Genomic DNA, 20,796 nt, shown 5'->3' with positions numbered 1-20,796 from the left:
CCAAGACCGCAGCCCCAGTCCCGCGCGTGGGGTATCCCGAGGTCAGCCCGGCCGGGGGCACGGTGCCTCAGAGCCCCCCTTCCAGGCCGTGGCACTGGCCCTGATGGGGTTGGATCCTGGGGAGATCCCAGCCCTGATCCTGGGGGATCCCAGCCCTGATCCTGAGGGATCCCAGCCCTGCCTTTGGGGGGATCCCAGCCCTTATCCTGAGGGATCCCAGCTCTGCCTCTGGGGAGATCCCAGCCCTGATCCTGAGGGATCCCAGCCCGTATCCTGGGGAGATCCCAGCCCTGATCCTGGCAGATCGCAGCCCTGCCTCTGGGGAGATCCCAGCCCTGATCCTGGAGGGATCCCAGCCCTGCCTTTGGGGGGATCCCAGCCCTGCCTCTCGGGAGATCCCAGCCCTGATCCTGGGGGATCCCAGCCCTGATCCTGAGGGATCCCAGCCCGTATCCTGGGCAGATCCCAGCCCTGCCTCTGGGGAGATCCCAGCCCTGATCCTGAGTGATCCCAGCCCGTATCCTGGGCAGATCCCAGCCCTGCCTCTGGGGAGATCCCAGCCCTGATCCCGGAGGGATCCCAGCCCTGCCTTTGGGGGGATCCCAGCCCTGCCTCTCGGGAGATCCCAGCCCTGATCCTGGAGGGAACCCAGCCCTGATCCTAGGGGATTCCACCCCTGCCTTTGGGGGGATCCCAGCCCTGATCCTGTGGAGATCCCAGCCCTGATCCTGAAGGATCCCAGCCCTGCCGTTGGGGGGATCCCAGCCCTGATCCTGGGGGGATCCCAGCCCTGCCTCTGGGGCCATCCCAGCCCTGATCCTGGGGGGATCTTGGGGCGATCCCAGCCCGGCTCCCAGCCTCCTCCCGGTCCTGCTCCAGGGCCGATCCTGTCCCTGCCTCTGATCCCGGACCGGCTCCCGGGGAAATCCTAGCCTCCCGTGTAGGTCCCGGGGAGAACCCTTCGGGACCCGGTGGGCCCCACCCCTCTCACTCGTCATTGCCGCTTTAAGCCCCCTCCGGGCGCTCCCCTTCGCCGCGTCACCGCCCCGCCTAGCTGACCCCTCCCACGCTTCCCCGGCGGCGAGGGAGGGCGTGGCCTCCGCGGGACGCAGCCAATGGGCGCGCGCGCCGCCCGTGACGTCACGAGGGGAGGGCGGGGGGCGAAGCAGCGGTGTTATGGCGGCGTATCCGGGGCAGGTGGGGCCGGGTCGGAGCGGGGCGGGGGGGGACCGGGGTGAGGTGGGGGGGGGTAGTGGCGGGGGGGGGGGGCTCGTTGCCGGTCGCACACCGGGCTTTGTCCCCTCCCCAGGGTTTCCCCGGCGCAGGACAGGCCCCCGGCGCGCCCCCGGCCGGTCCCTACCCCGGGGCTTCTCCCTACGGTGGAGGGCCTTACGGTCAGCCCCCCCCCGGGGGACCCTACGGACAACCCGGAGGTGGCCCCCAGCCCGGGCCCTACGGAGGGGCGGCCCCCGGAGGTGAGTGGGGCCGCGGGGTTGAGGGGTGCCTCCTGCGGCCGGGACCCGGGGTGCCCCCCCGGGACAGAGATTTTGGAGGGGGGGGGGGGGTCGTTCCCTGTGAGGCAGCCCCGATCCGTGCCAGGAGGGGCCTGCTCGGCGCCCCTCGCCCAGCTCAGCTGAACTGCAAAGTCCCAGTTTATTATTTTAAAACCCGGAGGAGGAACGTGCCAAAAAGGAGGAGGAGGAGGAGGAAGGTGATGAAGAGGCCGCAGCCCCGAGCACCAGCAATAAACCTTTACGGCCGCACACCTGCCGCCCGGCACTGCCAGGTTGACGGGGCGGCAGCCCCGTGGTTCGCTCTCCCGGTCTGAAGCTACGCGAAGGATCTGAGTTACTTCCCCTTCTCTGCCGCCAGACGCTATGTGCCAAGCCCCGGGCCTTGCTAACCTCTTTTCCCAGGATCGTATGGCTGTAAAAAGCTGTTTAGAGCAGAAGTGCTGACTGGCCCCTGGGTGTTGGCTGTGTCTCTGTGAGCCATCCCTAGGGACAGACCAGCCAGCGGCCTCTCTGAGGGGAGGTGAGAGCCGCTGATGGCCTCTCCCCACGCAGGTAATGCCCCCCCGGGTGTGGACCCAGAGGCTTTCGCCTGGTTCCAGGCGGTCGATGCCGATCGCAGCGGGTACATCTCCGTGAAGGAGCTGAAGCAGGCGCTGGTCAACTCCAACTGGTCGACATTCAATGACGAGACGTGCCTGCTGATGATAAGTAGGTCTGGGCAATCCTTGCCCTTCTGCTGCTTTTTATTCTGATCTATTTGAGATAAGCCTCTATTGGGTGAAGCCAGCCCAGCCTGCATTCCCCTGTTACCTGGGCATCACTTACCTGAGCAGCTGGCCTGTAAGTGCTCTCTGGAGCGAGAGCTGGGCAAACTGAGCAGCTCCAAGCAGCGTTTTGGTGGAGGACACGAGTCAGGGGCCCAAAATGCTGCTTAGGAAAGGGAACCCGGCTCTGCACAAGGCCGAGCAAGCGCCCGCTCCCAGAGAGCTGGGGGAAAAGGGAGGGAGAGGTCCAGGAGCGAGCCAGAGTCACCCCATTCCCCTGCTTCCCCCAGCATTGGGTTTTCTGCCATTTCCTACCAGCCTCTTAGGGACTGAATGGTCCTGTTTGATGGCGGCCCTGGTGAGGGAGGACTTTCAGGGCTGGAGCGGGGTGCCAGGGAGCTGCAGCGCAGATCCTGAGCTCTCCGGGAGTTTCTGCAGCATGTCCTTGCTCCATTCCTCACTGCCCTGCTCCTGATCTTTGCTCCTTCCTCCCCAGACATGTTCGATAAGACCAGGTCAGGACGCATAGACGTGTATGGTTTCTCAGCCTTGCTGCGCTTCATCCAGCAGTGGAAGAACCTCTTCCAGCAGTACGACAGGGACCAGTCGGGCTCCATCAGCTTCAGCGAGCTCCAGCAAGGTGGGTGAGGGGCAGAGACACCAACCTGGCCCTTACCGAGCTCGCCAGGGGCCACTGTCTGGCTCTCCTTGGTGTTTATTTCCAGTCTGGCCCAGTGACTCCTCCTTGTGCCGTTCCTGCAGCAGGGATGGGTGTTTCTGAGCTTCTGGGTGCCTCCCACACAGCCGTGGCTGCAGTCCATGCCTGTTGCTGCACTGGGGCACGCTGGGCTGGCTAAACTGGCTGTGGCAGAGCTGGCACTGAGCCTTCCCGTGGGGCAGGAGACAAGGAGCTGCAGCAGGGCTGTGGCATGACCTTCCTTCCTTAAGGAAACCTAAAATGCCCCCCCCCTCAAGTGACATGTGGCTAAAGCCTGTTTTGTGGGAGGAACTCTTGGGTGTGTATGTCTGATGGAGGGGAAAAATGTTTGGAATTTGTGCCTTGGTTTGGTTCCTCCTTCCGGACAGCCCTGCCCGCGCACACCCGCCCTTGGAACTGAGCACCACGGGGCGGTGGGAGATGGGGTGTGTGCCAGCACACGGGATGGAGGGCACAGTTGCTCTCCCTCCTGTTGGGAAGGTTTAATCCGAGTGTTTCTTGTTCCTAGCTTTCTCCCAGATGGGCTATAACCTGAGCCCCCAGTTTAGCCAGCTGCTGCTGGCCCGCTACGCCCAGAGATCCTCCAACCCCAGCATCCAGCTCGACCGCTTCATTCAGATCTGCATGCAGCTCCAAAGCACAACCGACGCCTTCCGCGAGAAGGACACGGGGCTGGTGGGCAACGTGCGGTTGAGCTACGAGGACTTCCTCACGATGGTCGTGACTCGCATGATGTGACACCCTCGGCCGAGGGCTGTGAGCCGGCCGGGAGCTCTGCGGGGCTCTCCAGGAGCAGCAGCCCTCCTCAGCCTCGTGCTCGGTTGTGGCTGAGCCTCCTGAAGAGCAAGCTATTCCCCTGGGCCGGCTTTCCAGCCTGCTCTGTCCGAGGAGCCCCGAGCCCTGCTGGGGCCCTCCCGGCTTCGATTCCTTGTCCCCACTCGATGGCAGCGGGTGCCTCCATGCCAAACTGGAGCCCGGTTCTGGGGCCGTGCTGTGGGGTAGGACAGCCAAACCAGTAGCCTGTGCCATGCCTCCCAGGGAGTGCTTAGATCTTCCCTCGCCAGACACAAAATCATACTTATACCCCACTTGCGCTGTCCCTCTGCTTGGCTGGATGTCTGCAGTGGAATATCTCTGTCTCGGTGTGCTTTTGGGGACTTTCCAGTGACCAAGAGCTGAGCCTTCATTTGAAAAGCAGCAGGAAGGACACAAGCGATGGCAGAGTTCGTCCTTCCTTGCCTCGCAGACTGCACTTCCTCGCCGGGAGCACATCCAACCCCTCGGCTGTGCTGGAAACACTCCAGCTTTCCTGGGGGTCTGAGCCCCGTTTCTCTCCGGGCTGCTGGAACGGGCCACGTTGCTGCAGTCACACGCAGGATCATCAACCCCCCCCCCCCCGCCTTGTTGCCAATGTCTGTTTCGATTCGTCTCTGTCTGCCGAAGCCAAACTCGGAAACGGTTTAGAGCTTATTTTTACAGCTTTTGAATAAAAGGCGATGTGCACTGGTCGCTGGGTGGTTTGTGTTTGCGAAGTGGCTCACAGGGATGCTGCCCTGCCTCCCTGCCTCGTGTCACCCCCCGTGGGGCCAGCAGCAGCTCTGGGTGCAGGGAGGGGACGCGTCCTTCTGTGCCTGTACCCCTGCTCTGGGCGCTGCTCCCAGGGCTCGGTACGCTTTTCTGAAGTTAGTTCTTGCACATTTCCTATCAACTTGGAGAAAATAAGGTGCTGGGGTCTCCTGCTGAGGTACAAGTAAAGATTTGACCAACAGAAAGGTTTTCTTTCCTGTGGTTTTAAAATGATGAGCAGGTGGTTAAGCTTTAATTGGCCTTGATGAGAAATCTGAGAGATGCTTTTTGAAAAACAGGTTGCTACTGTATATTTGAAGGGATTTTTATGAAACAAAATAGTTAAAAGACCGAGTACCTTATCTGATGCTTTTAGAAGCAATAACCAGATGTCGGTGTTTTCCTCAGCTTCAGCCAAAGGCAGGACTTTTTGTTCTAGAGCATCACTCATCATTCCAACAATATTTCTCGTTGTCTTCGGCTGAGTCAGAGCTGCCCAGCCTTGTAGATCAGAGAGGTTTAAAGCAGAGGCGGTGGGGGCTGCCTCTCCCCACCCCATGCTGTCACCTGTGCTGTGGCTGTTGCTGCCTGTGCGGGCTGTCACCCCTCCTGGCCAGGGCTGTTGTGCAGCAGCAGGGATGACTGGGGGGGGCTGTCACCCCAGCTGGGGGTGAGTGTGTGCATGGGTATGTAGAGATATATAAAGATATATATATATATAATACCCAGGGAAGTCTGTCTGTGTGTGTATACATAGATACCCCTGTATGTACACGCACACAGAGCCCTGTGCATACAGGTCGCGGTTTAAGCCCAGCCAGCAACTGAGCACCACGCAGCCGCTCGCGCTCCCCCCCCCCAGTGGGATGGGGGAGAGAATTGGAAGGAAAAAGGTAAAACTCGTGGGTTGAGATAAGAACAGTTTAATAGGACAGGAAGGAAGAAACTCATAACAATAGTAACAATAATAAAATGACAATACTAATAAAAGAATTGGAATATACAAAAGGAGTGATGCACAATGCCATTGCTCGCCACTCGCTGGCTGATGCCCAGTTAGTTCCTGAGCAGCGATTCCCCCAGGCCAAGTCCCCCCAGTTTATATACTGGGCATGACGTCACATGGTATGGAATACCCTGTTGGGCCAGTTTGGGTCAGCTGTCCTGGCTGTGTCCCCTCCCAACTCCTTGTGCCCCTCCAGCCTTCTTGCTGGCTGGGTGTGAGAAGCTGAAAAATCCTTGACTTGATAGAAACCCTACTTAGCAACAACTGAAAACATCAGTGTGTTATCTGCATTCTTCTCACCCTGAACTCAAAACAGCACTATACCGGCTACTAGGAAGAAAATTAACTCTATCCCAGCCAAAACCAGGACAATATATAAATACGCACTAACAGATAACCCTGTGTATATACAAATACACACAAACACCACACTGCGCACACACACACTTACTGACACTCCTCTGAGTGTGTGTATATATGGTGGAAGGTGTACATATGTATATACACACATATAAAAATATATATATACACATACACGGTGGGGGGGTGTATATGCACACATGCAGAGTAACAGACACCCCTGTGTGTGTGTGTGTATATATATATACACACACACACACACTAACAGGCACCCTTGCGTATATGCATATACACACACACGTACTTATTGACACCTGTGGATATACACACACAAACACAGAGAACACTGTTTTTGAAATGTGTGTATATATCCCCACACAAGCAGACACTGCTGTTTATTTACACACACACTAACAGACACTGCTCTTTGTAATATACACACACTAAAGGCTGCCACTCTCTGTGTGTATATATAACAGTATATATAGACACACACACCCCCCCCGGCACTGCTGTTTATACATGTATGTACACACACACACACACTAACAGGGACTGCTGTGTCTGTTAGCATGTACAAACAGCAGTGTCTGTTTGTGTGTGTGTGTAAAAACCCAGCAGTGTCTGTTAGTGTGTGTGTGTGTATATAAACAGCAGGGATTTTTAGCCTGAGTGTGTATAAATATACATTAAAAAAAAAAAAAAGCAGTGTGTGTGCGCGTATATGAACAGCAGTGTCTCTGTATGTATATAAAAACCCAGCAGTGTCTGTTAGAGTGTGAGTGTATGTACATAAACAGCAGTGTCTGTTAGTGTGTGTGAGTCTATGTATAAAAACATACAACTAAAACCCAGCAGTGTGTGTGTGTGTGTGTGTATATATACAAAAAAACCCAGCAGTGTCTGTTAGAGTGTGAGTGTATGTACATGTCCTGGGTTGGGCTGAAGCCATGACAGTACATAAACAGCAGTGTCTGTGAGTGTGTGCGTATATATAAACAGCAGGGATTTTTTTAGCCTGTGAGTGTGTATAAATATACATAAAAAAAAAAGCAGTGTCTGTTAGTGTGTGTGTATAAATATATATAAAAAAACCAGCAGTGTCTGTTGGAGTGTATGTACATAAACAGCAGTGTCTGTTAGTGTGCGTGTGTATGTATATAAAAACCACAGTGATGTCTCTGTGTGTGTGTGTGTATATTTAAAAAAAACCCCAAACCCCAGCAGTGTCTGTTAGTGTGTATGTGTATGTATTAAAAAAAAGCCACAGTGGTGTCAGGGTGTGTGCGCGTGTGTGTATACACACAGCCCTCCCCCCATATATATATATATATATATATATATATATATATAAAAATAAACCCCGGCAGCCTGTTAGTGTGTACACGCACACCCCCCCCACGGGGCGGGGTCGCGGAGGGGCGTGTCCCTGCCCACCCCCCGGCGCGCGGCTCTGCGCCTGCGCAGAGGCCCCGGCCCCGCCGGGTGTGGCTGGGCGCGGGTGCAGGCTGCCGCCGCCAGGTGGCGCCCCGCTCCACGCTCGCGGGGGGGGGCGGGCGGCCACACCCCCCGCTCCTCAGCTGCTGAGGGGCTGGGGGGGGGGGGAGAAAGAGAGAGGAAAAGCAAAGAATAAATAAATTTTTAAAAAGCAACACCCACACCTCACGGGCCTGCTCGGCTTCCCCACCCTGCCCCCGGCCCCGCTGCGGCGGCGGGGGTGGCTGTGGTGGCACGCCCGGCTGTGGGGTGGCCATGGTGGTGCTGGCCCCCCCCTTCCAGGCCACATTGCCATGTCAGGACCGGCCAACATCATATTCTTGGGCAGCGAGCTGGGACAGCCCAGAACTTTCTTACCCCAGCTACAACACAGCCAGTCAGGACAATTAGGCACCCGCTAACCGCAGCCGAAACCCCGGCACCGTAGCCGAGACTCTTGCTGCCTCGATCGCGGCCCACCTTTGCGTTTTCCTGACCAAAATTACAGCCAGAACGGAATTACACCCTCCACAGGCCATCATCTCGCAAACCCACGAGCGTCGAGCTCTCCTGCACCGCGGCGGGCTGCGACCGGGCATCTCCCGCCGAGGCGGACGCCGCGCCGAGCTCGCCAGCTCTGCGGGCTGCCAAAATCGGAGGACCGTCGCCGAAAGCTGACGACGGGACCCGGGCTGAAAGCCTTCGCTTCTCGGGGGTCGCCCCTTTGCCCGTTGAGAAACGCTGAGACATTTGACATGAATATGTCACTGAACCCAAGGGGAATTTTTAACAGGTATACCTCTGTTTATACATATATAGAGAGCTTAGTGTTTGTGTGCGTCAACTGACCCAGGTACCCGATAACAAGTATAGTATTGCCCTTTCAAATCTATAATTAAGCCACTCTTGACTGTAGTAAGTTCTACTTTGTAAATGTTAAATTAGTCAATGATTAAGCGCTGCTAAGTCTTGTGATTCACCTTAAACTGTGAATGAACCTCAGACTGCTGCTACACACGTAATCCCTTCAGACATAAACCGTTGCCCAAGTCTGGGACTAGGAGTCGATCCAGATGCACCTAAGCTCCATCAGGAGCTGAGAAAGCAAGGGGGTCGTCCTGAACCTCGCGACTCAACGGGAGGGTCTCCCCTACCTTTCTGCACCTCCGATCTCTGTGCAAATCAGGAAAAATCAATTCTCACCCTATTTTCCTTCATGTTTCTCCCTTACCCTTTTGCATCTTCGGTCTCTGTTTAAATCATCCTAGTTTAATTCTTCCTTGATTTTTCCTTATACACTTCATCCATGGATTAAGTAATAAGAGCGAACCTTGACATCAAACTTCGCGAAGTGGCGCTTTTATAAACTCCTATTAAATCACTTTCGCTCATACCCTCGACGGTGATTCTTTAAGCGACCCAAACCGCTCGTTCGCGACAGGTGACACTCCTGGCCACGGTGGAGGCTGCGGTGGCCCGTGTGGCTGCGCGTGCCCGTGGCGGGTCCAGCGCTGGCCGCCGGTGCTGGCCGCCGTCACGGGGAGCCGGAAGGCGCACAATGAGCGGAGCCTTATCTCGCCCCGCAGCCCTTCCTGGGGTCACGGCTGGGTCCCCCCCACCTCGCCGGGACAGGGCAGGCGGGGGGCAGTGGGGCCATGCGACCCCACCCCCCCCCCCGAACAGGGCTGGGGAAGGAGCAGACCCTCCTAGCAATGAGGCTTCAATAAGTTTTATTTACAAATAATAAAAAGCAAAATAAATACAAAAAGTCTTAAAAGTACAGCCCCGGGCGGAGGGGGGGGGAAAGGGTGGGAGGGCCTGGGCTGTGCTGCTGCGTGGTCCCCAATTGTGGCCCCTCCGGGGCAGGGACACTGTGGGGCTGAGCCCTCCCCGGTCCCCGCGGTCCCCAGGGGGGTGGCAGGGGCCATAGCACCATAGGGACAGGCAGGGGGGACGGTGGGGACCCCATCCTGATCCCCAGCTGGCAACACCCAGCCTTGGGGCTCCTCCAGCCCTGGGGGCACGGGTGAACCCCCCCGCCCCGGGCACTGCTGGGTTATTTTACTCCCCTGGCTCCAGGGATGCCCGGGTGAGGGGAGTTGGGGGGGCAGATATGGGGGTGCAGGAGCCCCGGGGGTCCTGCTGCAGCGCTCCCCCAGACACGTGCTCGCCGGCAGTGGGAGAAGGGGGGTGAAGCCATCAGCACCGGTCAGGGTGGGGGGTGGCCGCCTTTGAAGAGCCCCCAGCTGCCACCGAAGCCCAGCCGAGCCCGGGGCGGGGGGATTAGCTGGTAAATCCCACGGGATGTGGGTCCGGCCCCCGGGGCACCCCCGTCCGCACACCCCATGCACGCACCATTGCACCCAGCCGCAGCGTCAGCACAGCGGGGGCATGCGGCCCCCCCGGGGATGGGGACGCAGGGGACAGTCTCATGCCCCTGCCCGGCGGCACGGGGCTGCGTGGGGGTCCCACCCCACGGGTACCCCCAGGAGGGGACGGAGGGGCTGCGGTGCTGGGCAGGGCCATCGTAGGGACAAGGACATCTCCGGGGCTGGGGGGGGCCCCGGGGTGGGAGGACAGTGGGCAGCGGGGGGCTCACTTGTGGGGCATGTCCTCCATGCTGACGCGGCCCCAGACGCCCACCACGAAGGTCTCCACTTCGCACTCGTTGACGCCGCGGGCGATGCGAAAGTGGCCGCCCTCGCCCCACGCCGTGCCCCAGGAGTTGGCCGCGGTCTGCGGAGGGGACGCGGGACACGGCTCAGCGCTGGGTGCTCCAGCCGACCCCCCCAACCCCCCCATCCCTGAGCTGAATCCCACCTGGGCATGGGAAAGCAGCACTTGCAGCCACCCACCCTAATGACTGAGCCCCAACAAACTCGTGACACCCGCCAACACTCACCCAGTATTTTTGGGTCTGGCCATCAGGCAGCTGCTCTTCTCCCCACCTGCGTTGGAAGGGCAGGGCAGTGAGCGGGGGTCCCGGGGCACCCCCTCGGGCTGCAGCCCGTACCGCGGGCATCACCCCACTGGGCACTGCGATAGCGGGGTGCTGCGTTGACCCCACTTGTTTCCTGGCCTCGGCACCTCCCCGAGGGCCAGGCTGAGGTATTTACGTCCGCTCCCGAAATACAGGCAGGTATATTTAACTATGGGGATGAGGAAGGAAGCTGCCGGCACAGGGCAGCCAGCCCCGCTCCCACCTCCCTCCTTTGAGGGGGCTGAGCACCGCGCACTCGTGTCACTTGTGGCCACCACCCTGAGGCGAGCATCAGCCCCTGGCAGGGCTCCCTGCCATCGCTCCCTGCACCCTCCTTCCCTCCCCGCTTCTTCTTCCTGCCCGGAGGAAGGGGACACCTTTCCTCCCCCGAAAAGAACATTTCTCCTGCCTGCAGCAGGGCTCTCCGCATGCCTCTGAGCCCCCCACGCCACCCCCCACCTACCCGGTGATTTTGACTGAGTGGGTCCCGTGTCTCTGGTGCTTCGGCCCCTTCCCCTCGGCCACCGGCGTGTGCCGATAGATCCCGCTCTTGTACATGAAGAAATCCTCGTGCACCTCCAGGATGGCTGCGGGGAAGGGGAGAGGGTCTGGGGATGCTGACCCTGTCCCGAGGGATGGGGTGCCGAGCTCCCGGGGCTCCACATCCCCCAGGGTGGAGGATACGGGCACCGGGGACACAGGGCATCGCCCGGGAGGAGGGAAGGCGGCAGCCAGATGTCACATCACACGGGCGATGTGACAAGACTCAGAGAATTAAAAACAATAAAGTAAAACAAAACCAACTGCTGAGATGGAGATTAAGTCTCAGGAGTTAATGAGCAACAAGTGCCCGCTGGTGTGGGCAGTGTGATGGGCACCCCGGGGCCAGCGAGAGCACGGCGCTGCCCGGGCATGTGGCTAAACATTAATCAGGGAGAGCAGCTGAGGAGGGGGGTCCTGGCTCCCACAGTTGCCCCCGGCCCCAGGCAGGGCAGCTTCCCCCACCCACCTCCTCCCCCCGGCCATTGCAGCACCCGGCTTCGGGGCACAAGGATGGGGTGCCCACGCCGGCTCCCTACCTTGCACGGGGCCATTCTCCAGCAGCTCCTTCATGATCTCCTTCTCCTGCAAGCACAGAGCTTGGGTGGGACCGGGGCTGGGACCGGGACCCCCGGCACTGCCCTCCCCACCCCCTGGGGATGCAGGCAGAGACCGTTTCGGCACCCACGGGTGGGCGTTGTGGAGATGCCAAATGGAGGAGCAGCTCCCCCGGGGGCTCCGCAGCGGGTTTTTCCCAGCTTCGTTTCCAAATTTGGCTTTCCTAGGGAAACCACGCCGAGCCAAGCCCCTTCCCGCTCCCCACACCAAACGGCTCCTGCTTCGCCCACGCTGGCGGCTCTGCCCGGCCCCGGCCCGCAGGCACTCACGCTGGAGGAGAGGCGGTAGGCAGGGGTGGACTGGTAGATCTCGTTGGCGTGGGTCTGGGGGTTGGGGCAGCGTGCCGTCGCCTGCCGCTTGCCCCTGCCCGTGGAGCGGCTGTGCATCATGCAGGGCTGTGCCGCCGGCTGGCTCTCCTGGCTGGTGAAGGGGTAGCACTCGTCCGTCACCACCCTGGGCGAAGGGACAAGGACGTGAGGAAGGGAAGGACCACCCGGCTCCATCCCCGCTCCCATCCCCATCCCCAAACCCCACTCTCCATCCCCACCCGGGCTGGCAGCCCTCGGTTCCCGCCTGCCCAAGGGACAGCTCCGGGGGCCCGATGTGCACGGGGCACCCCTGGGCTCTCCCCAGGTGAGCCTTGAACCCCCTTATCCCACCCCAGCACCGGGGCAGCCTCTGCCCCCCGCATCCCGTCCCCACTCACCCTCGCCTGCGGAGGTACCACCAGGCACCGTCCAGCCGGCCCCCGCTGCAGCCCCGCTGGTTGCGGGTGTCACAGGACAGGAGGTTTTGGGGTGACAGGGCGGGCTTCATGTGTCCCATGGAGTGGATGGAGATGCGGTCCGAGGCGACGGCTGGGAGTGAGCAGGGGGTCAGGGAGCGGCGGCTGCTCCCCCGGGTCCTGCTCCGCTCCCCAGCCCCGCGGCAGCAGGTTTAGTCCCCGTCCGTCCCCACCGGCCACCCCATCCCGTCCTGTCCCATCTCACCCGCCGTGGAGAAAGCCCAGGAACCGGCACAGTTGCCCTGGTCCAAGGGCTCGTGGATCATCCCGGGCCACTTTGCCGCCGCATCAAAGTGGCGAGGCAGCACCTCGTTGGAGTCCATGTTCATCTGCGGAGGCAGAGCCGAGGCATGAGGGGGGGGGTCACCGCACAGGGACCTTCCCCCCCACTCGCAGCAGTCCATCCCCGGCAGCTCCCGGGGCATCCTCGGAGCCGTGACCCCCCAGCCCGCGTTAGCATCCCCCAGCCCCACTGCAGGGCCCCTCGGGATGGGGATGCCCGTAGCCCTGGCCGAGCGTGACCAGGATTCGGGTGCCCCCTTGTCCCAGAGGAGCTGGATCCCTCAACTTTCCCTAAATTTGGGCTCCTCAGCCCCAGCGGCTCCTTATGCCACAACAGCACCAAGCGTTTGGTCTCGGACCCCAGCAAGGGCGGTGTTGCCCTGCCACAAGTGCACGGCGCTGGGCGCCTTAAGCCCCTCATTGTGGCCTCTGGCCGGCTCTTGCCCGGCCACTGACTCACATCCAGCCTTTCCGCTTCGGGGGGGGGGGAATGGTGCTCCCACCCCAGCCGTGCACAGCTCAGCCTTCCTGGGGAGGACACAGCCGGGACACCCGGCTTATCCCAGCGCAGGAAGCACCTCTAAAATTAAACCTCGCCGGGAGTCAAGGCCACGGCGCTGGGCGTGCACCGCACACGACGCTCGGTCCCCGCCAGCACCCATAGGACCCCCAGCCGCTGCCCACCCTGAATGGGGGGGGGGAGTCCAGTTTCAGGTGCAGCCCCGGGGGCAGACGGAGGCACCCCACTCGCAAAGCGCTGGCGCAGCCGGCTCTGCCGACTCAGCAGCTGCGGGGCCGGCTTTCCGATGGGAAACCGGCACGGAGGAACGGGGGAAAAAACAACACTGGCAGCCCGGGGATTGTCAGGGGGAATTTGCTGAGCTGCCGTCTCCAAACACAAGGGCTGCCCGCGGCACCCACCCGGCACGGCCCCTTCCCTGCCTCCCCCCACCCCGGCTGCAGAGCCCCTTCCCGGGGTCGGGGACATTGCTAGCCGAGGGGGATGGTGAAGCACTGGGTGAAGCCATGGGACAGGCAGGCTCAATCCTTGGCGTGCCTCAGTTTCCCCTTCCATCTGTGGCGACTCACGTGCATCTCGTTCATGTTCATGACGGTGGGAGAGGGTCGGAAGGTGCCCAGGCGGTACCGGATCCCGTCCTCCAGCGTCATGCCCCAAAACTGGCTGTAGTTGGCGGCTCTCCAGCTGCGTGGGAAGAGGGGGCACGGGTCAAGAGTGCCCCAAAAAGCACCGAGGGGTGAAGGATCCCTTCCCCGTCCTCCCGGTGCCCGGTCCTTACCCGTAATTGCCCCTGTTGACGGCGTCGATCAGCTCCCCATCCATCAGGCAGGCATGGTCCTCGCACTGCCACTGCCCGCCGGGGCCGCAGGTGCTGCAGAGGGGACGGCACCGGAGGGGACAGTCAGCTGGGGAGGGACGGTGTCCCTGGGGTAAAACGGGGGGACCCCAGGTGGGTGCTGCCCCTCCCAAGCCGGGGACCCCCTGCCATCGTGGGTAGCCAGCGAGGGGCCAGGGCTGCTTCTGCACCAGGGTCTGGGGGTTGGCACCGCGGCTCGGCACCTCGGCACGGGGTGAAACCGGGCCAGGAGCCGGCGGGCAGCCCTCTGCGTGGCCCTGGGGGCTCTGTCCCCCCCCTCCCCGCCAGCCCCAGTCCCCGCAGGAGCCCGGAGGGCAGACAGAGCATGGGACAGAAAATTAGCTGAAAAGCAGCCAGGCCTGCAGACATCAGAGCGGGGCTTGGACTCCAGCCCAGGGAGGGGATTCGGGGCTGGCTGTCCCCCCCCCACCCGGGGCGAGCTGCTCTGGCCAGGTTAGCCGGGAGCTCTGCAGCACTCACGGGGAGACCCGGGGCAGGGGGTGGTTGGGGGGGGATGTGCCGGGTCCGGGTCCCCCTGGGGAGCCCTGGCCTGTGCTCCCCCCGCGTGGTGAGCAATGCTTGGCATGCTCCCTCCTGCCCGCCGGCCGAGCTCCCGGCACGTTCTTCCCTTTTAAGGAGCCGTGCAAGGCCGGAGCCGTGTCCTGCCAGCCTGGCCCCGATTCCACCGACGGCACCTGCACCCCTGGCACTCGCCCCGTCCCCATCCCCGAGTGCTCCCGGTGCTGTGCTGGTGACCCCGCGTCTGGCCGTTCACTCCTTGGGGATTCCCAGTGGGAGCACCTTGGGGTGCAGCCAGCTGGGTGCCCACGCCAGCCCCCTCTGCTTCACCCCGGCATTGCGTTTGCCCCCTGCCAAACCCCCCCCAGACCCCGCAGGAGCCGGGAAGGGACAAGGTCTGGGGTGAAGCGCTGCAGAAATTGCTGCTCTCCAGGCGCCAAGTGCGGGGGAAGAGGGTTTTGGCAGAAGAGCCTCAGCCCCTGAGGGCCAGAGCTGTTGGGGAAGGGATGCTCTCCCAGCAGCAGGGACCAGTCATCCAAGCGCACGGCTTGGCTCGAGGACCTCGACCTTTGCCCGGGACTCGGGAACATTTTCCAGCCCCACATGCCTCCACGCCACGGTTCCAGAGAAACGCCGGGTGGCACTGGGGCTTAGGGAAGGGATCGGGCTGGCTTTTTACCTCCAGCTCCAGCGCACATGCCTGCACACACATGCACACACACGTGCTCGTGCCCTCGCACACGCCCCAGACGAAGCTTTTGATTTCCCTTATCTGCTGCATCGCTGCAAGCCAGCCAGCCCTGCCGCGTTTGCTCCTTGTCTACGGGCAGATCTGTGCCCGCAGGTTCCCCTATCCCCCACCTCCAAGATGCCATTAATACCGCCGCAGCCGTTTCCAGATAAAACCCCGCGCTCCTCGCTAATGCAAACAGCGAGCTCCTGGCACGCAGCACAGACAGGCTGCTTGCACCCAAGCCGGCTGTGGGGCCGGACTCTGGTCGCCTGGCACGGAGCCGTCACGGCTGCCAGCTGCAGACGCGTCCCGTCAGGCTCGGGCAAGCTGGGCTTGGACTAGCGTGGCCAGAAAAACGCCGGCAGCTCCGGGCCCGCGTCGGCAGCCCGCAGCCAGCCCGGCCGCGCGCTAACCCGGCGAAACGAGCGGTTCCCACAAAGGCATGCGCTGAAACTTGGGAGCGGCTCAAGGCCCCGGGCTCTCCGCTCCGAATATGCCAGAGCAAAGGCATTTGGCATCAGCCCCCACCACCCAGCTCGGGCCACGTGCTCCCACTCCCGCCGAGCCGACTGCGGGCAGCCCCGGTACTCCCCGGGCCCCCCGATGCCCTTCGTCCGGGCAGGCAGCGTGCTGGCACCAAGCCGGCGGTGCCCGCGTGGCACGGGGAGCGCAGAGGCACTCACCACAGGTTGCAGTTCTCCCGGTACGTGGCTCCGGTGGGGTAGTTGCGGCCGGCGCGGGCACAGCCTGGATGGGAGAAAGGAGAGTCCCGGTGAGCACCTGGCTGCATCGGGGGTCCTGCCAGCACCCCCAGGGTGTAAATACCAAGGGGAAAATAAATGTGGTCCTTAAAGCCAGGCAGGTGCCCGGCTGCAACTCGGCACCTCCAGACCTGCGATGGGGACCAACTCGCGCCCCACGGCGCAGGGTGGGAGCAGGGCTTGCTCGGCACCGGGAGGGTTAACCGTGGGGCTGCGTGTGGGGCTGCCAAGCAGAGCCGGCCTCACACGCACAGCTTGGCGGGACAGGGATAAAGGGGCCAGTTGTACCCGGGAGCTGGCTCTGCTCTGCAGGGACTTCTTAGAGAGCCTTGTGCTGTGCGGCGGGGGCTGCCCGTGCCCCCCTCTCGCCCCCGACTGCCCTGCCCGTCCCAGCTGCCAGGCGGGTTAAGTCAGGGCCAGCATCCGCCTGCCCCAGACATGACCGGGGAAGCTGGGATGGAGTCCCCCCCCCATGCCCCTGCTCTGCCCCACAGGTACGGGAGGTGCAGGGGACGGGCTGCAGGGTCGCAGGCTGCTCCCGGCCCCACTTTGTATGGGTTTCCACAGTTCCGAGGGGTCCGGAGCGGCTCTGCAGCGAGGGCAGGGCCATGGGGTGCCGCATCTGGCTGCATCCATTACCCCGCGGGGCACCAGCGGCGTCACACAACGCATCGGGCACCCCAGGGCTGGCCCCTGGCACCCACAGACCCCTGCCCGGCTGGGCCGGGGGCTGCCTCACCTGGAGCTTTGGGGAAAGGGGCCGGAATGCCCAGGCAGTACTCCCAGAAGTCAGGGCAGCAGTCGGAGACGGTGCGGTTGCAGAAGAGGTCACAGTAGCAGAGGGTGTCGTGGTAGGGCACGGTGCAGCCATCGTTACGGCCGTGGCAGCAGACGTCCCCTCGCTGGCAGTAGGACCCACCGGCATCGTAGACCCCGTGCTCATACAAGCCGGGACCCAGCTCCCGGCGGGTACGTACCCGGGAAGCCAGGGCCGCTTCGGCCAGCAGCCAGAGGCAGAGCAGGGCCCGCAGCAGGCGCATGTTGCCGGCAATGTCCCCAGACCCGCAGCCGCTGCGGTGGGAGGGCAGTGAGCGGGTGGGGGGCAACCCGGGAGCGGGGGTCCTGTGGGCAAAGGGCAGCTCCGCACCCTACGCCAGCCCCCTCCCGCTGGGTCACCCACCCCGGCCAGCAACCAGTGTGCTGCCCACCGAGCCCCCAGCCCACCTCACCCGTGCCCTGCCCTCCCCCGGGACGCTCAAAACCTTCAGGTTTTTTAACTCCCCCTGCGACCACCCTGGCTCTGGGGACCCACACCGTGATGCCCCAAAACCCCTGCTCCCCCCCTGGATGCCCACTCCCCGGACGGCCGAGGAGCCCCGTGCCCACCCCCACCTTAACCCCCCCGCTCCAAAAAGCAAAACCCCAGAGAAACGGGGCACCGGGGGCAGCCTGCCGGGGCCCCGGGCCCCACCACCGCGGAGGCGCGGGCAGTGCAATGAGCTCCCAGTTCTCAGCCTGGGGTGGAGGGAAAGCACTGGGGACCCCGGGGGGGGGCCAGTCCGCGGAACCCACGGGGCAACCAACCCACGGGGCAACCAACCCACGGGGCAACGACCCCCCCCCCCCAGCCCCGTACCTGCCGCGCCCGCCGCTCCGCTCCGCCGCCGAGCGCCTGCTCCGGCCCCGCCGCTCCTTATAGGCGCGTCCCGGCCCGGGGGGGGGGTGCGGGGAGGTGCCGGGGGCAGCCGCGATCCGGTCGGATCGCGGCTGCCCCCGGCACCTCCCCGCACCCCCCCCCCCGGGCCGCGCTGCCCCTCCCCGGGCGGAGCGGAGCCCAGTGGGACGGGGGGGTCGCGGGTCCCGGGGTTCCCGTCGGGGCGGGAGGGAGAAAAGCCGCCCCGACCCCCCCCCCCCCCGGCCCGGGGGGTCTGCCCGGCTCTGGCTCCTGCTCCTCCATCCGTGCCCCCCCCCTCCCCGCCCAGTGCCCTCGCAAACTGGGGAGGGTCCCGGCAGCGCTGCCAGCACCCCCCCGCTCCATCCAGGGGGGTCCCCCAGGGAGGGGAGGAGAGGGGGGGGGCTGCGTGTGTGTCCCCCCCCCCCTTCCAGCACCCCAGCTGCAGTGCGGGCAGCTGGCTACAGCCCAGGGCATGGAGTGGGTGTCACTTGGAGTCAGACCTGTGTCCCCGCTGCCAGCATCCAGCCAGGTGCTGAGGACGCAGGGACCGGGGGGGGTCTCGGTTGCCCCACAGGCTCCGGTTCCCTCAGCAGCACCAGTACTCACTGGGGGGGGGTTCGGCTGCCTGCTCTGGGTCTTCCTGCCTGTCTCTGGCCCTCGAGGAGCATCTCCCAGCTGCTGCCAAAGGATTCCTCGAAGATGCCTCATGGCAGCCAGGACGGGAGGCACCGCGGGTGGCAGGGGGGAGCGGGGTTCCCCGGGTGGCTGCGGGAGCCAGGGCAGGGGCCGAACCCAGGGCCACGGGCTGGGGGGCTCCTGGCTCCTGGCTGCAGCCCGTGGGGAGGATGCTGCGGCTAGTCAAGGTGTGCTTGCACCCTGGGTGCCCCTGCCATGGGGAGCACCGCATCCCACCGGGCTTGAGGGCTGCCTGCTCCCTGGGACCCCAGGGTGCTCTGGGTGCCCAAATGAGGGTCCTGCAAGAGCCCCATCGCCTGGGACCCCCGCCCGGCTGCTCGGCCAGCGCTCTCGGAAGGGCCTTTTCCTGCAAGCGCAGCCTTGGGCTGAGCACACCGAGCTGGAGGGCTGCTGAGCGCCTCAGGAAGGAACTGGGTCCGGCCCGGAGTCCGACTGTCTCCAACCTCACGTACTTTCTCCATGACTGGACTGACAGGAATCCAGAGTGAGTCACGAATTCCCCAAGACCCTCAGGGGACAAAGCAAAGCCACTGGCAAAAAGGACATCCCCGGCTTGGGCTCCCGGTCCTTGTGCTCCTGCCAGGCAGCTCCCTGGCAGCAGCTGAGGATGCCGTGGGGTGCTGCCAGCAGAGCTGGCCCCTTCCCATTCCCGTCGCAGCCCCCAGCCGATAAGGGCTCGTGTGCGGAGGTGGGAGCGCGACAGTCCAAGTGCTTGCGAGCCCCCCCCTCACCCCCTTCCTGCAGCCGTGCTCAGCCTGCCGAGCATCGCTCTCAGCAGGACACGGCAACCAGCACTGCGGAGTCACAGCTCGCTGCGTTCTCTGACGTTGGCATCTCCCCCCCCTGCGTGTCCCTGCCATCCAGGCCTGTCCCCGCTCCGGGAAGCGGCAGCCTCTTGCGCATGTCGGGGAGCCGAGGCGGAGCGGGTAAAGTCCAGCCCGGGCACCTTGGGCCCATGTGGCTGCGGGAAGCAGAGCCGAGTGCCGCGGGCTGGCATGCATGCCTGCCCTGCCCTCGCCGCCTGCGTCTGCTCTGGGGGAGGGAGCAGGTCGCAGCACCCATGCCCCACTGCACAGAGTTGCAGGACGAGCCCAGACCCACGTGGGTTGTCCCCACGTGGATGCCCCACGGAGCAGCAGGCACGCCTACGGGCTCTGCCGAGCTGCGCGCATTGCACCGCGCCGCCATCCCCGTGGGGTGCGGGGTCAGCAGCCCCGGCGATGCACGACCCCGTGGCAGGGTGAAGACCCCGCTGTTGCGAAGATACATCCCTCGAAAGCCACCCCAGCCGGCCGGCCGGCGGGAGCCGGGCAGAGGCCGGTGTGGTGCCGCGACGGCACGGTTCGCTCATGCGGGGCTTTCCGGGTGCTGCCGTGTCCTGGCTCCCCCTTCAAAGCCTCTGCTTCAAAGCAGTCCCAGAGCCGCACGTCCGCAGCACCGGGGGTGGCCGAGGGACCCCAGGGATGGCACCCCGCACGCCAAGTGCTCGGTGGGGCCGGGGGGACCGGAGTCACCCCGAGAGCTCCGTCCCAGCAGGCTGGGGCAGCTCTGGGGGCAGTGGGGCCGGTGCGGCCGGGACGAGGAGGTGCTGGCTCAGCGCTCCGGGACGAGCCAGGAGCGGGATTGTTGGCAAGAGGCAGCCAGGAAAGGCAGGGACCGACCAGCGGCGAGCCCCGGCTTCCTCCCCAGCCAGCACCGGGGCAGGGCGGTGCGGAAAGGGGCCACCCCCGGCCCCCCGGCATTTGCGGGCTGGGGGACGCGTTGTCCCCGCGGAGTGCCAGCACCCAGGGATGGGGCGAAGGCTTTGCCGTCCCTTGAGGGGTTGTGGTCTCCTGGGGAAGGGGGCTCGCACCTTCGCCTCCCCTGGGATGGCCCTGGGGCCATCGCAGCGTCATCCCCGTTCGGGGACACGCCGTGACACTTCTAAAGAGGCAGACGGGGCATGGCCCTTCCCGGGGCAGTGACCCTCCCCGCCAGGCTCAAAATGCAGGGCACGACGGGCCCCTCTGCAGCGGCATCAGGCCCGCAGCCACCGGGCACACGACGCCACGTAGCCGGGGAAGGCGATTTGAGGCGCAGGTGGGGTCCCGCTCCCATTTTGGGGGGCTGCGGCGGCTCAAGGGGAGCCCGGGTTGGGGCAGGGGGGGGGACACAGGGAGGTGGCCGGACTCCTGCGTCCTCTGGCCGGACGCCTGGGTCCTCCGGCCGGCAGGGCTGGAGTGCCACCTCTCGGGAGAGCCGGGAGAGAGACAGCAGGCAGGCAGGCAGCCTCTACTCCAAATTTTAATGAAACAAATAAGTTAATAAGTTAATCAAGTGAGGTAACTACTTCTGGCTGGGGAGGTCTGCGGGGACCAGCCAGCCCCGGGGAGACGGCGGGGGGGGGGGGGGTCCTACGAGTTAGTTCCTGCGTGCGGCTGCGGGCAAA

At 63.6% G+C, this 20,796-nt stretch overlaps 2 protein-coding genes across 2 annotated transcripts; one reads left to right on the top strand and one right to left on the bottom strand.

Annotated features, from left to right (window-relative positions):
• The first annotated feature begins 1,134 nt into the window (after positions 1-1,134).
• Positions 1,135-4,504, top strand: PEF1 (penta-EF-hand domain containing 1). The gene is made up of 5 exons (XM_052811725.1): positions 1,135-1,197; positions 1,310-1,475; positions 2,067-2,222; positions 2,775-2,918; positions 3,505-4,504. Exons 1-5 carry the CDS (start codon positions 1,177-1,179, stop codon positions 3,732-3,734), a joined length of 717 nt encoding a protein of 238 aa, XP_052667685.1. The 5' UTR covers positions 1,135-1,176; the 3' UTR covers positions 3,735-4,504.
• Positions 4,505-9,119: 4,615 nt separating this feature from the next.
• TINAGL1 (tubulointerstitial nephritis antigen like 1) lies at positions 9,120-17,676 on the bottom strand. The gene is made up of 12 exons (XM_052811686.1): positions 17,634-17,676; positions 16,737-17,068; positions 15,920-15,983; positions 13,907-13,999; positions 13,698-13,812; positions 12,532-12,655; positions 12,249-12,399; positions 11,812-11,995; positions 11,464-11,509; positions 10,848-10,971; positions 10,307-10,352; positions 9,120-10,140 (listed from the first exon to the last, which is right to left on the bottom strand). The coding sequence occupies exons 2-12, from the start codon at positions 17,035-17,037 to the stop codon at positions 10,000-10,002; spliced, it is 1,389 nt and encodes a 462-aa protein (XP_052667646.1). The 5' UTR covers positions 17,038-17,068; positions 17,634-17,676; the 3' UTR covers positions 9,120-9,999.
• Positions 17,677-20,796: the final 3,120 nt, after the last annotated feature.

The sequence above is a fragment of the Harpia harpyja genome, chromosome 16 (assembly GCF_026419915.1).
Source record: "Harpia harpyja isolate bHarHar1 chromosome 16, bHarHar1 primary haplotype, whole genome shotgun sequence".
Classification (NCBI taxonomy): domain Eukaryota; kingdom Metazoa; phylum Chordata; class Aves; order Accipitriformes; family Accipitridae; genus Harpia; species Harpia harpyja.
Note: the sequence above shows the minus strand (reverse complement) of the source record. Positions and strands in the feature narration are given on the sequence as shown.

Bases quoted from the DNA above. Each gene is read 5' to 3' on its own strand.
- TINAGL1 (XM_052811686.1), bottom strand. From the start codon at position 17,037: ATGCGCCTGCTGCGGGCCCTGCTCTGCCTCTGGCTGCTGGCCGAAGCG. The intron at 14,000-15,919 runs GTGAGTGCCTCT...TCCCCTCTGCAG, and splicing joins CGGGAGAACTGCAACCTGTG to CACCTGCGGCCCCGGCGGGC. The intron at 10,972-11,463 runs GTAGGGAGCCGG...CCTTCCCCGCAG, and splicing joins GGAGAATGGCCCCGTGCAAG to CCATCCTGGAGGTGCACGAG.
- PEF1 (XM_052811725.1), top strand. From the start codon at position 1,177: ATGGCGGCGTATCCGGGGCAG. The intron at 1,476-2,066 runs GTGAGTGGGGCC...CTCCCCACGCAG, and splicing joins CGGAGGGGCGGCCCCCGGAG to GTAATGCCCCCCCGGGTGTG. The intron at 2,223-2,774 runs GTAGGTCTGGGC...CTTCCTCCCCAG, and splicing joins GACGTGCCTGCTGATGATAA to ACATGTTCGATAAGACCAGG.